General features: G+C 41.3%; 1 protein-coding gene across 4 annotated transcripts in view; it reads right to left on the bottom strand.

The window, feature by feature from the left end:
• PHACTR2 (phosphatase and actin regulator 2) overlaps window positions 1-14,323 on the bottom strand; it is a 91,868-nt gene that overhangs the window by 13,000 nt on the left and 64,545 nt on the right. For all 4 annotated transcript variants that reach the window (XM_081855294.1, XM_081855295.1, XM_081855296.1 and 1 more), the window contains 4 exons: window positions 11,428-11,508; window positions 10,129-10,290; window positions 4,873-5,109; window positions 1,116-1,665 (listed from right to left, as the gene is read on the bottom strand). In XM_081855294.1, coding sequence (XP_081711420.1) covers window positions 1,116-1,665; window positions 4,873-5,109; window positions 10,129-10,290; window positions 11,428-11,508 — 1,030 coding nt within the window. The remainder of the gene's footprint in view (window positions 1-1,115; window positions 1,666-4,872; window positions 5,110-10,128; window positions 10,291-11,427; window positions 11,509-14,323) is intronic.

The following is a 14,323-nucleotide window of genomic DNA, read 5'->3' as shown; positions in this document are numbered from 1 at the left end:
TCCTTCCAACTCTACAGTTCGATCGTTCCATAATCACTCCAGGGGAAAGTATTTTTCTGGGTGAAATACTTGATTAGTTTCTAAATGGCATCCTGGCCTTATGCTGTGGAATTGATTTTAAGTACATAATGAGAGTTTTATTTATGCAAGATCTGGAATATATACACACACACATAATAATAATAATAATAATAATAATAATAATAATAATAATAATTTATACCCCGCCCATCTGGCTGGGTTTCCCCAGCCACTCTGTGTGGCTTCCAACTGAATATTAAAAACAGTACAGCATCAGACATTAAAAACTTCCCTAAACTTCCCTATATATATAACTTCCCTATATATAATCACAGATAAATAGAAAGAGCTTTAGATTAGAAAGGAACATGGCACACTTAGCCCTTTTCTAAAGGAATATTCATTTCTTTCATTGTTGCACAGCAGAGCACTAGGCAAAATGCAAGATCCTAATACCAGGTTTCAGTAAACAAGATGAAGCAAAGCTGTTTTCAAGAAGCACGGCTTGCTACTGGATAGAAGTATTACCAAGGACAGCTCCTTCTGAAATTGTCCTAAGAATGCAGTCAGCCTCAGAAATGGGGCCATGTCTACCATACTACACCATGTTGGAACAATGAAGTCATTCTAAAACAGAACTCTGAGCCTCAACCAGAACCATGAAATTTTTTAAAACAACTCTTAGGAATGAACAAACAATATGAATAACATATCTCCAAATAAATGGTGAGCTGTAATTTTGGAGCCCTATTTGCAGACTTTCAAATATATATTTGAAACTCAAAGCAGTCTAACCAAGTTATTTTGTATGCTTGGCAATTTTGCTAAAGCTTTTGTTTTGAAAGTTTACTGTGTATTTTCAAAAATAAATGAATTGCATAAAATCCTGGCTCCCTCTCTTTCACTTCTGCTTGTGGTTATGAAAATATAATTAAAGAAAGAGAGAGAAAATTAGCAAAACCTTTCTGAGTTTCAAAGCATAGTTCAAACTTTAGGTATAGGAAAGCCTATCTAAATCACTCCACCATCTCCCTAAATACTACTGCAATGTTGCTCCAAGTTATCATGAGTTACCTGAGAGCATGTGGCCTTACCATTCTGTGTCTTCTCCCTCAGTATCCAGGCTATTGTCTAGGACAGCACTGCTTGAAGAGCTTTCACTATCTGCTTCAGTTTTGATGTGAAGATCGTTAGAATCTGTGCCAGGGACAGACGGAGCTATTTCAGTGCTAACTGGCACATCTTGTGTGTCTGAGAAACCAGGGGGCTGAGAGCCTGGATACAGAGATGGGATGAAGGGAGGAGGGGGTGGTGGCGGAACAGCAGGAGGGGGAGGAACAGTAGCTGTGCTTGGCTGCGTTGTGTCTCTAGCTTCAGAAATAGCAGAGAGGGGCTCTTCTGGTTTAGAGTTTTCCACCTTTGCTTCTGAGTTGCCTACTGCTGTGTTTGAGGTGGAAGAAATGTCCCCATCAGCAGATGTTCGCACCGTCACCTGCTTTCCATGCTTCTTCTTGTCTCTGGGTGTCCCTGTGCCTGTTTTGCTTGACGTCGGCTCTTTAGAGGTTTTAGGGCGAGATGATGTGGATGAAGGAGATGATGACGATGCCTTGGAAGTGTGCACTTTCTTTACGTGCGAGGAACTAGCTGAAATGGGAGAGAACATACATGTTATCATTGCAGAAATGGTTTCCTAAACACTTTTTTTTGCGGTCAAAATACGTTACATTTCTGCAATGGGGTTCCACCCTATTACTGGAAAATCTGAAGCTAAACGAGCAGTACTGGCAACTCTAAAGTGTAATAAGTACATAATTATTTACAGAGCTAGTGGACACATCTGACAGTAGTTAAACAAGAGATCTGACTGCTGGTTCATGTCCTTTCTTCCTTCCCCTGCCCATCTTGTACCAGCTTTAAGCATTATATTAGCCCAGTTTGCACACCATAGTAAACTATAGTTGATTATTTACCATGATTACGCCTTGCATGAATGTTTTGCTCTTCCCCATAAGTGCATGGAGGTTAAAAAACACCAGATCCTTGGCTTAGTGTTACGTCCAAACCAGGGATATAAACGTAGGAAGGTGCCAATCACTGATTCATATTGTTGGTCCATCTAGTTCAGTATTGTCTATACTGACAGACAAAAGCACTCCAGGGGTTCAGGCAAGACTCTTCCCTGGGACCTTCTACATGCAAAGCAGATGCTCTACTATCGAGCTATGAACGTTTCCCAAAAGGTGAGTATTGATTAGTAAGCCAAAAGGAAACCTTGGCTAGTCATCAATCATGGCTTGTCATCAATCATGCTCCATGGCTTGGAGCAAACCAAACCACAATCCTTGGTTCAGAAGCAACACTGTTTTTGTTCTCCCCAGCACAAGCAGGGAGGGGCAAAGTGGATGTAACTGTCTCATGCACAGCAAGTCCTGTTTTAAGGCTTGCTATGACATGCAAACACTTCCACGGGTACCAAAATTAGCTGTGGCCAAAGCTAATGAGAGTTCTTGCTTAATCAGAATTTGAAACAATGGGTTGATGCCTGTTAACATTGATAATGTTGGAATACCTAAATGTGGTTATTATTTTTATTTATTAAATTTGTGTACTGCCCTTCATCCAAAGATCTCAGGGCAGTTCGCAGCATAAAAGGCCAGGGGTAAGAATTTCTGCAAGATTGCACAGCTTTCTCCCTGTTGCTTAGCCATAAAAAAAGGATTGGGATCCATCATCAGCCCACTGAGAGATGGAAGGAGGAGTCCAAAGAACAGTGGGAAAATTTCATCTCATGCATTCTCTGGTAAGAAAAAGTTGGACTTCTTTTTGCTTGTTTTCAGAAGTCCCCTTTCTTTCTTTTTACAACTGATAACAAAACCAATAAACTCCCTAAGCACACCACCCAACACTTTCAGATCTGATGTAAAGTGCTGCATTCCCGGGGTGCCACAAGCAGCTCAAATCCCTGCTACTGCTGAAACAAAATGCTGATCACATGTTGCCTGTTACTGTGCCTCTAAGATCAGGCGTGGGCAATTTGCCTCTGCATTTCACAGGCTTTTTCAGTGTTATCTACCATCCTTGGAAACTTAATGTTAGAAAAGGTTTCACAAACTCATTATTGCTAAGGTATTTTTGAAATATTGGGAGAGGGAGGAAATCAGAATAGAAGCAAGTAAAGAGAATCCAGCCTTCACTGTGTCTTAAGCTGCATGATTTCCAAGTCCTTGTATAAAGACTTTCAGATGCTAAACTGTGTTTGTCCCCCCCCCCCCATTTGAAGGAAGCAGTTTATAGGGAGGGGGATACCACTGAATGTGTACACAGTGCATGGCAGTATGCATTTGGCATTGGATGTAGGTGCCTTTTTAGGGTGCTGTACACACAACGCCATCTCCATGTTGTTCCTGTCCAACCATCTTCTGATCTAAAGTACATTCTGCAGGAATGGTAACAACCCGTTTTGTGATGAGAATGCACTTCTTAAGTGCTTGTGTACGCATGTACAGATAGAGTTGCTTTTCAGGTCACTTCCTACTGGGAGAACACCTACTGATCTCTGTGCCCCTCGCCCTCACCACGTTTAACTTGTCCAGGAATGAAATAAGCAAACTTGGAATCAGTACAGCAACTTGGTTGTCACTTTCTACTACCAATATATATCCTCTGTATATCAGAACATCAATAATGCACCAGTTTTTAGCTCCTCTTTGGAAAGAATAAGAAAATGATGCCATCGCATGAAGGGGTGTACAATTACAAGTCACTATTTACAAAAGCAGGGACGCGGGTGGCGCTGTGGGTAAAACCTCAGCGCCTAGGACTTGCCGATCGTATGGTCGGCGGTTCGAATCCCCGCGGTGGGGTGAGCTCCCGTCTTTCGGGCCCAGCTCCTGCCCACCTAGCAGTTCGAAAGCACCCTTAAGTACAAGTAGATAAATAGGTACCGCTTTATAGTGGGAAGGTAAACGGCGTTTCCGTGTGCTGCGCTGGTGCTGGCTCGCCAGAGCAGCTTCGTCACACTGGCCACGTGACCCGGAAGTGTCTCCGGACAGCGCTGGCCCCTGGCCTCTTAAGCGAGATGGGCGCGCAACCCCAGAGTCGGTCACAACTGGCCCGTACGGGCAGGAGTACCTATACCTTTATTTACAAAAGCACACTTTGGAAAAACAACCACTGGGCATTTTAAAGGCTACGTGTGTACACAGCTATATCCACCAACGGCATTTTGGTAGTGGTCATTATAAAGGCGATATGCAGTCATTAACCCCACAACCCTTAGCTTCATCATATATTCTTAGTTTAGCTGTCAATACTGACCAATCCTTTGGGGGGTTTTCTTTTGGTTTTTTGTTCTTTTGTTTTCAAATCAGCCTCGCTATCCAGGAGGGCTAGCAATGTACATTTATTCTAACCAACAATTTTCAAAATTTTAATAACAGAGCATGATAACCACGAAGTTTGCTCTACACTGGGCTGTGTGTTGCCCAGCCACGCATTACAACACCCAAGTCTTATTATCATCAGATGCAAAGCCAACAACTGTCATCTGCCTGTTTCTATGATGCTGTAGCACTTGTTCAGCTGAATGCATGCTAATGTCTGGAAGTTGCTGCTCCCTGTACTTTTAATGCCAGTGGCTGTGGCAAGGAAGCATAGCCAGTGGCATTTATTCAGCAGTAGAGTGCATTAGAAAACAAAGTCAGTGAAGAGTTAGCTACTGACAAGACACACACTGTATTAGTATTTCTGACATTGAAAGCAAGCAGTAAGCTCCACAAATCCAAAGCTGGGCACCCGTATGTTAATACCCACAGCATGCATTACGGAACGACCAACCCGTGTGTTACTCACCAGCTTCTCGGTTTGCACCGCGGCTTGTTGGCTTGGCAGGCGGTGCAGAGGCCTGCTTGGCAGGAGCCTTGCCCTTTTTTTTAGCATGTGGCACTTCGTTAGTCTTATGGCCAGTGGCAGCAGCAGTAGCATTTTTTGGAGGCATGGTTGCTTTTTTAGCTTTAGGCTTAGATTTAGGAGGTGGCGGTGGTGGGGCACGGGGTGCCGATGTTTCAGAACCTTTAGGAAGAGGTTTCTCTATGGATGAGAAAGTGAACAGAAAGCAACTGACAAACAGACGACAACTGGCAGGATGCCAAACAAACAAACAAACAAACAAACAAACAAACAAACAAACAAACACATCCCTTCAAACTGCTCCACCTCTTGAGAATCAGGAACATTTCTGATTTATTTATTTTTTTAAAGAAAGGAATTGCAGCCAAATTACATCAAGTCTGTCTAGTACATCTCCCAGGTCCATCGTGCGGCCCAGAGAGGCTCTCAAAATGCAGAAACAAGGGAACAGCTTTAAAAAAATAATTCAGTTCCCACTGAAGGAGGATAGTGTCATTACAATCATTTCAGAGATACTTCTCAAGCAACCATAGTTCAATTTATTCCAATTCACCAGACCATATTTGGATCTCTACCCCATTCTCAAGAGATAAACAGCGTTATTATTAGAAATAATTAGTATGTAAAAACCAACAGTATGTGAGACAAGTAAATACAGTTGTGTGTGTCACATGTGACCAGGGCTGCCAAGAGACAGGTACAGGGGTTACTGAAATAACAAGATCACAGCTAGCAGGAACCCCAGACTCTGAACTTTCATTTTTTTTAAAGCAAGGGTCTCTAGCTCTCCTAGAAAGTAAGTTATGAAGTAAATATGCAGGTACCCTTCTAAGTGACTTCATTGAGATGAGGCAGCCTTGCTGCTCCTGCCTTTCAATGTTTGTAGCCAATGAGTGAAGTAACAGCTGTAATTGATACTGGGCAACAGGAATCTCTAGGATCCTAAGGAGCCTTTGTTCTCCCCTCCTCTTTAGTACACTTTTCCAGCTTCTGTTTCATCTACTAGTCCTTGGAATCTCCAGTTTGCCCTTCCTTTTCCCCTAGAAACCAGGATGCCTCATTCTTGTGATGAGTGTGTCTGAGATCAGGTAGTTCCTAGCAGCTCTTTTCTGCAAATACCAACACACAGTAAGTATAGGGGGATGTTGAAGAATCCCCCCCCCAAAAAAAGGCAAATGTAAAAGCTCTGCAGAGGCTTAGGTAGTTTTCCCTGCATGCGCTAAAGTCCTGGCACTCATTAATAATTCACTGTATAGTTCACTTATTAATATTAATTTGATTTCTATACTGCCCTTCTTCTGAGGATCATAGAATCATAAAATCGTAGAGTTGGAAGGGAGCATGAGGCTCATCTAGTCCAACCCCCTGTGATGCAGGAATCTTTTACTCAAAGTGGGGCTCAAACCCACAACCCTGGGATTAAGACTCTCATGCTCTACCGACTCAGCTATCCAACCTCAGGCTCACAGAGCAGTTTGCAATGCAAAACTACAAAAATATATACCATATTAACAAACAAAAGCAACAGTCCCCCTAGTTTAAAGGCCATGGGTTGTTGATTAACCTGAGAGATGAGGAATGTCTACTCAGAAGTAAGTTTGTGTTTAATGGGGAGTACTCCCAGGTAAGTGGGTATAGGATTGCAGTCTAGGATTTGGTTTAGGGATAGCATTGAGGAAAGCAGGTGTCTTGTGCATTTAACAGCTGTGTGGAAGGCAGAAATTAAACAAGTTAAACCTCTTGTAGTATAGAAATACATTTACAGGGAAACCTTCACTTGTTCACATTCTGTCTGCCAGATATTTTATTATATGTGTGGCCGCTGATTTATTTTTTGGACTCTGCTTCACTTGTAAAATTTACATATTAGACAAAGCATATGAAAATTTGATGCAAATCTGTGTCCTTTCTGCATGTGGGTCAGAGGGCCCAGTCCACATACAGTGGACTGGACCCAGAAAACCCTGCTGGCTCACCTAGTTAGTAGCATGTAAGCATGTAAGCATGGCATGGAATCATGCCAATTTTGTTACTTTCTGACTCAAGTTCCCCTCTCACATTATCACTGGTAACCCCCTAAATTAACTAGCTCTTCTGCTACCAGTTCTAAGCCAAATTACAATTGTAAAATGGAATGTGCTCAGCTATTACAACATCTGTGTAGGACAGAAATCATTTATACTCAGTGTTGCTTGATACATGCTGGGTAATTTTAGTGTTTATTTCTTCTTCTTCTTTTGAGAACATGGTATTTCTTAAAGCAGATGACAGATTTATAAAAGATTTAGGGCAAGATCACTTATACAGCACGCACTCAATAATCATTTACCCAAAATACAAGCAGATGAAAACCTGTCAGCATGTTCTTATTATTTTGGTATAAGAGAAGTACCTCCTTCTAAACATGCCTCTTGGAGGGTTGACACCCCATCATTATTACTAATAGCAATACTCAAAATGTAGAAAGCATCTGCAAGGCGACAAACTTCGGAAGCATTTAACATTTCTAGAATTGTTTATCAGGAACAGCTTTGCTTCCAAAAACACTCTTAACTCTTTCTGTGCTCAGTGTACCAGTCTACCATGGCCTAATCATCAAGGCATTCAGCATTTCATTATTACAGTTCTGCTCAATTTCTGCTCTTGTTAAAAGTCCCATTCCTGAACATGAAAAGAAATCAGATATACAATCCCACCACTAGTTATGTATATTTAAGTCCTACTGAGATGAATATGGGCCGAGATCAATATAATCGTGAGCACATAAGAACCATGAGCAGCAATGCAGACCCGGGTTTCGTAGGAGTAGTTTTAATACTTTGTATTTATAGAGAAAAGGTTGAAACAAACAAACTCAAAAACCTCAAGCAGGCAAAGGGCACATAAACCTATTTGCTACAACATAGACCAAGTGAAAAAAACCACCCATCTTCATGCATATATCATGTGAAAGGTCACTTGTCTTTTAATGTATTCTCAGGAGAATATGCTCTATTTGTAGCTAGCAACTTTTTTTTTGCAGGAAATGCACTTGTTTCTTATTTCACATGGCTAGAAAGAATCCTGGATTAGGCTGCTAGGTTTGTTTGACAAACACACAGCATTTGCCTTTTAAGATTTCAGGCACAGCCTTCATTCATTTCAGTGAGACTGCAAGGAGCTCCTTCATAACGATAAGATACAGATGAGCAACAAGACCTCATAAATGCACATATGTACGCGATCACATACTTTATCAATTAATCTGGAATTGCCACCAAACTTTTTCCCTGTATTCATAAATCACCAATGTTTATTAGGATGCACCTATTAGCATGCATAGAAAAAAAATTAATCACCCCTTCTGTTACCCTGACTGCAGGTACAACAGGGAGGTGATACAGTGTTGTCTGTAGTTATCTTGAATATGCACCGTCAAAGAGAAATCTGTCATGCTTCTTCATCCATGGAAATGTATGGTTAAAAATGTTTAAAACTGCCTTGAGGGGTCAGACCTAAAGTTCAGTACAATCCCGCACTGTTACCTATGGCAACAAGCAAATTTCTCTAGGAGGGGTATAAGCAGGGCATGGAAGCAATGACTTTCTCCCCTAGATTTTTTACCAGGATTTGGTATTCAGAAGTGAACCATCTTTGATCACAGCAGTTTGAGTTAGCTTTTATGGAAAATGGGTACTGACTATTCATAACTATTATATTTGAGAAAGCAATGTTGTGATTACCAGAAATATTCTATTTCTGCTATGGAGTGCTTGAAGCTATGAAATACACCAGTCATGGTAAACAGTTAGATGCAGCAATGCATGTAAATAAGCAATCACTGCCTTCTTTCCCTCTGCAAGATTTAGGAATTCTTTGCATGAGTATTACTTGTCCGATGGATCTCTCAAGTATCTGGAGTTATCCCTCAAAAATGCAGAACATTTGCCCATGGAAAGACATCATGGTTGGATCTCCTGATTTCTCTGTATTGAGTTAAATGACTGGCAGAAGGGAGGCTCTAATTTTGATCAGACTAACAGCATTCCAGAATGATCAATTTGCTTTGTTGTGAAAAATATACAGGTAACCCATTGCTCCAATCAAAATAGAAGCCTCCAGTCTTCTGTCAGACTACAATCAGAAATGCCAGGAGTTTTTGATGTTTCTTTGTCATTTGGCCCCAAGACTACATGAAGCGAAGTTCCATTAATTGTAATAAATTGTAAGCTAAATACAGCCTCCATGTCCAGTAGCAGTATTTCTCTGAATACCAGTTGATAGAGGCAAACATCACAAGATGGCTAGCATCTTCACTTTCTGCTTGTGGGCTTCTGGTCAACCACTGTGGAAAATCAGAGTGCCAAGCAGGATGGACTTTTTTCCTGATACAGAATGGCTGTTCTTATGTTCTTACTGATTTTCTCACATAGAAAGCAAATAACAACCTGGTGGAATGCACAGTACTTGTAGTGCCAGCTATAGAACAGTAGGGCACCCATTAAAAAAAAAAGATGTTTCCATTAGGGTATTGTGTATTTGTGTAGATAGAAGTGCCTGGCGTGCTCTGGTCCATGGGGTCACAAAGAGTCGGACACGACTAAACGACTAAACAACAACATTGTGTATTTTCCTTTGTAGAAAAAGTTCATAAATCAACTTTTGGTGGTGGTGGTGAGCTTCTGTTAAAATAGAACTAATATTTGTTCACCATCATCTTGTAGTCTGTAACTGTTCCATTCTATATAAATGCTTTTGTATGATGTACATCCTGCCCTTCGTTGAAGGAGCTCAGGGTGGTACACAAGCCCCCCACACTACACCTGCTCTAATGTTAGCCTCACAACTTTGGGATGGAGGTTAAGCCAAGATTCAGTGAATGGCCTTCTCGTGCAATTCTAATTGCCTCTCATTAAGCCACAGACAAGGTTCCATTCATGTCTGGTAAAACAAATAAAAACCTGCTCCTCTTCCACACCTACCAACTTTTCCTCCACTTCCAACGGGACCAACTTTATGTTCCATTTTAAATTTGTATTTCTGATTGAAAAGATGCCACTTAAAAAGATTAACTGCCATCTTGTTTCTGCAAAACCTATCTCTACATTGGCTTCCTTGTTGCTATAGGCAGAGTCATTTTCAGTATAACCGTTCACATAAACCATCTACTCATGTTTTTAAAATGAAAAATCAATCCAGATGAGTTGCATTTTAAATTACCCTTTTTGCCATCTTTTCTCTCTTCTGTAGCTGGTGGTGCTTTTGCTGATGTGGAGCTATTCTCTTCTGCGGTCTTTGTGACATTTTCTCCCTGTATGGCATCTTCAGTGATTACTATCGTGTGGCCATTTGAGGTTTCATAATTTACTGTTATCTCTCCATCTGAAATAAATGATAACAAAGTTATTGCCTTACACTGACAATGTATGTAAGCGCTTCCCATTTACAGGGTTGCAGCATACAGCAATGAGCCACACGCTTGATGTACATAAAATGTGATGAAGCTATATTGGAAAGGGAGGAAGGAATCTACATTAACAAGCGCTTGAATGCCTAGAATACAGTGGTACCTCGGGTTAAGAACTTAATTCGTTCCGGAGGTCCGTTCTTAACCTGAAACTGTTCTTAACCTGAGGTACCACTTTAGCTAATGGGGCCTCCCGCTGCCGCTGCACGATTTCTGTTCTCATTCTGAAGCAAAGTTCTTAACCCGAGGTACTATTTCTGGGTTAGGAGAGTCTGTAACCTGAAGCGTCTGTAACCCGAGGTACCACTGTACTTACATTACCAGAACACTAATTATCACCTAATATTTAGCCCTTCCTAGTCAACCTGAGAAAGGCAATGTGCACACAACACCTTTCCCCAAAATAAAAGGCCCCAACATGTTGTAACATTGCCTCATAGAGGAGTTGCTTCATCCCTTTGATCATTTTGGTTGCTCTTTCCTGCACCTCTTCCAGCTCTATATCTTTTGAGAGGTGTGGCAACCAGAACTATACACAGAATTTCAAGTGTGGTCGCCCCATAGATTTCTGTAGCAGCATTATTATGTTATCAACAGTTTTATTGTGAGTACTTGACACCCTCTTTTGGGCATGCCAAGCAGTCTTTGAAGCATGTCTTCCATCCCTTGGCATCTAGACTCAACAAAACAATACTTAGATGCATGGCAGACTCCCCCACCCCAGCCCAGCCACCTGACACAAATACTTGGATTCAAGTACACTCCCATGTTCTCTCCTGAATATACCTTGCTATTCAGTTCACTTTCCCAAACAATGAGACACAAATGACAGACTGAATTATGGTTTGTGCGTATAATGGAGGACCCAGGGGTTTTACCACAAGCGGGTTATGAGTCTGGCTTGAAAGGATGTGTCCCTGCCATAATACTAAAGGCTGTATCAGTCATGTCACAGAGTTTCAAAACAATGATAGTAGCAACAGAAAAATAACGCTAATCATTTAAATGGTATACAAAAGTTATTAGCAGCTGCCTATATTAATTGCCATCACCTTGTTCAGTTATTTCCTTCAGGACACCCCTTCTTATCAACTCCTCTCTGCTTTGCCTTGTTGATATCTTTCTTTCCAGCACTTCAAAAAAGAAACAGACAAAATGTAGACATTAATTCACTGAAAATCAATTATAGCAATTATATATATTTTTTTAAAGCCAGAAAAAGATTAAAAAGAACAAAAGCGAAGACCTTAGCCTTTGTCTTCAGCAATAGCTTTTCAAAATATTGTTGTTAGAAAGAAAAGGAGCACTGTACAAGTCGGCGACGCTGTTTGATCTTTTGTTAACAAGTGCAGCTACATTTTTTTATTAGTAACAAGAATAGCAATGAACCTCCAGAACAGAAATATATTATGCAAATTTGTAATGGTGCAGTCACACATACTCTGTTAAGGCATTGTTTTGTATGACAGGCAATCATTCTTCCCATCCAAGTTTTGGATGAAATACAGTGTAGCCCTAAGGCGAGTGTAATGGAATGTTGTGTTCTTGTGTAATGGAATGTTTCCCTCCTCTCCTGCCCCTCAGGTTTCCCCAGGCCTCTATAAAAGAGCAGGGGCAGGAGAGATAGAGAAAGTCCTGCTGCCCAAGTGGAAATCCCAGTGCTGACAGGAATTCTTTGTAAAACACCACCCTGGAAGTGGGAAAATGTATCTCTTCTTATATAAAGCTATGCATGTCATAGTTCCTGGAAACATGAGTGCACAAAATGTTGCATAACTTACAGCCTGATATATCAGGAAATCCCCTTGTACAGAAACCACTGGCTAGTCATCTGAGAGCACATGCTATGATGAATACAAAGAGTGACCTTCAAAGTGGGGTCTCCAACCTGTATATAATGGCTGCCTTTCAGCTTCCTTCACGTGGTTCAGGTTGGAGAAGAGCCATAACTTGGTGGAAAAGCTTCTAGGTCCCAGGTTCAATCCCAGGCATCTCCAGGTAGGGCTCAGAGAGAACCATGTCTGAAATCCCAGAGGGCCACTGGCTCTGTCAGAATACATAAAACTGAGCAATATGGACCAATAGTCCTACTTAGTGTCAGGCAGCTTCCTTCAGTCTGAAGACTTCCAGTTTTGGCCAGGTCTTACTGGCTACTGTACAAGGGGACTTTCCATAACTTCTTGGATGCTGATGCAAGTTACTATGTAACTTTCTGTGCGCGCATATCTTGCAGTTTCCAAGAAGTATACCATAAGCTGCTTTGTTTGCTTATAAAACTTATCTCTGCTGCCAGAAAGATGCAGAAACACAAACAAATAATCCTTGAAGGTAAACTGGTACTTCTGAGCATCTGTGGCTCCAATGGAATACAATGCAATACTTGCACAAGTAAAGTGCACATTATCCAAGAGATCCCTAAGTTGCAGAACATCAGAGGTCCCTGATTGTCAACCAAGGCAGATCTGCAGCCATGCTTCACAGACCACATCTATCTAAGACCACAATAATGGAATCCCAAAGAACCACAATTCATTCTTTGAAACTAGAATACCCAGTGGATTTAAGTGTGGCATATCATCCCTGGCTTGCCAATTGTTCATACTGACTTTCTGAAGCATTTGCTAATACCCTGTCCTTTAAAAATATACTGTATTTTTCGCTCCATAAGACGCACCAGACCACAAGATCTGCACCTAGTTTTTGGAGGAGGAAAACAAGAAAAAAAATATTCTGAATCCCAGAAGCCAGAACAGCAAGAGGGATCACTGCGCAGCGAAAGCAGCGATCCCTCTTGCTGGCTTCTGGGATAGCTGGCTTCTGGGATAGCTGGCTTCTGGGATAGCTGGCTTCTGGGATAGTTCTGGCTTCTGGGATAGCTGTGCAGCCTGCATTCGCTCCATAAGACGCACACACATTTCCCCTTACTTTTTAGGAGGGAAAAAGTGAGTCTTATAGAGCAAAAAATACGGTAATTGTTAAGTCTATCTTCTGAATGTGACCCTTAAAATGTTTGCTTCTTCCACTTGTTTAATCCTTCCCCCCTTTCATCTCCCATTGCTGGGAGAGAATTAAGCATTTTACTTTCCTCAAGTGTTATCTATAAGCTAGGTCAGGTGGAGTCCCTTCCTCTTGCCATTTCTACCATCAGTCCTGCCATCCACACTTCCAATCTCTGTGTATTCATCATCTGCCTCACAATGCAACATTTTTGGGATTTAACTATGGCTCAGATTTATCTGCTCCCTTAAGCCACTATCTCCTCCTTACTCAGAACAGGACACCAGTGAACCAGACAGACATTAAGCAATTAAACAAGCAGAATATTTCCGTATCAGGCCCCGAGCAGGCACACTTGGCTTGTGGAGCTACAGCTATCCTATCTGTCCTGCTTATTGCTACAAGTCATCATTTTTTCATGTCTCTTGCTTGGTCTGTTTCTCTTCATCTTCCCTTTTCTTTAGCTTCTTTGTATGCATGGAATGTTCCTCCTGCTAAAATCCTATATGCCTCTTTTCTTATTTCAAAAAGCCTGTAAAAACCAATCCTTTTTGCTTTGCCTCCTTAATTTTTACCTTCTATATTTTGCTTCATTTTTTTAAAGGCAAAGTAGTAATTACCAACTTTAGCAGCATGCAGATTTAAGAACGTTCCACACTGCCTTAAGCAAATTACAACTCCTTCTGCACAGTCACATATTGTTCACCACCAACATGTTCTCTTCCTTTGCCTCTGCCTGGTTTCAGTGTGAGCCAATTGGATAGAGACCTGCTGTTTTTAGTTTTTGCAAAGTATTAAATATTCTTTAAATCAGGAATGGAGAACCTGTGACTGTCCAGATGTTCAAACAAAATCTGGAGGGCCAAAGCTTCCCCATCCCACCTTTAAACACAATGGCCTTGATCCAAAGAACTTTGTGCAAAGCAGCAGGTCACTTGCATGATGCCGCCT

Source organism: Podarcis erhardii, assembly GCF_964252035.2.
Source record: "Podarcis erhardii genome assembly, chromosome: 3".
NCBI lineage: Eukaryota > Metazoa > Chordata > Lepidosauria > Squamata > Lacertidae > Podarcis > Podarcis erhardii.
The sequence above is the reverse complement of the archived record's forward strand: the minus strand, read 5'-3'. Positions and strand labels throughout refer to the sequence as shown.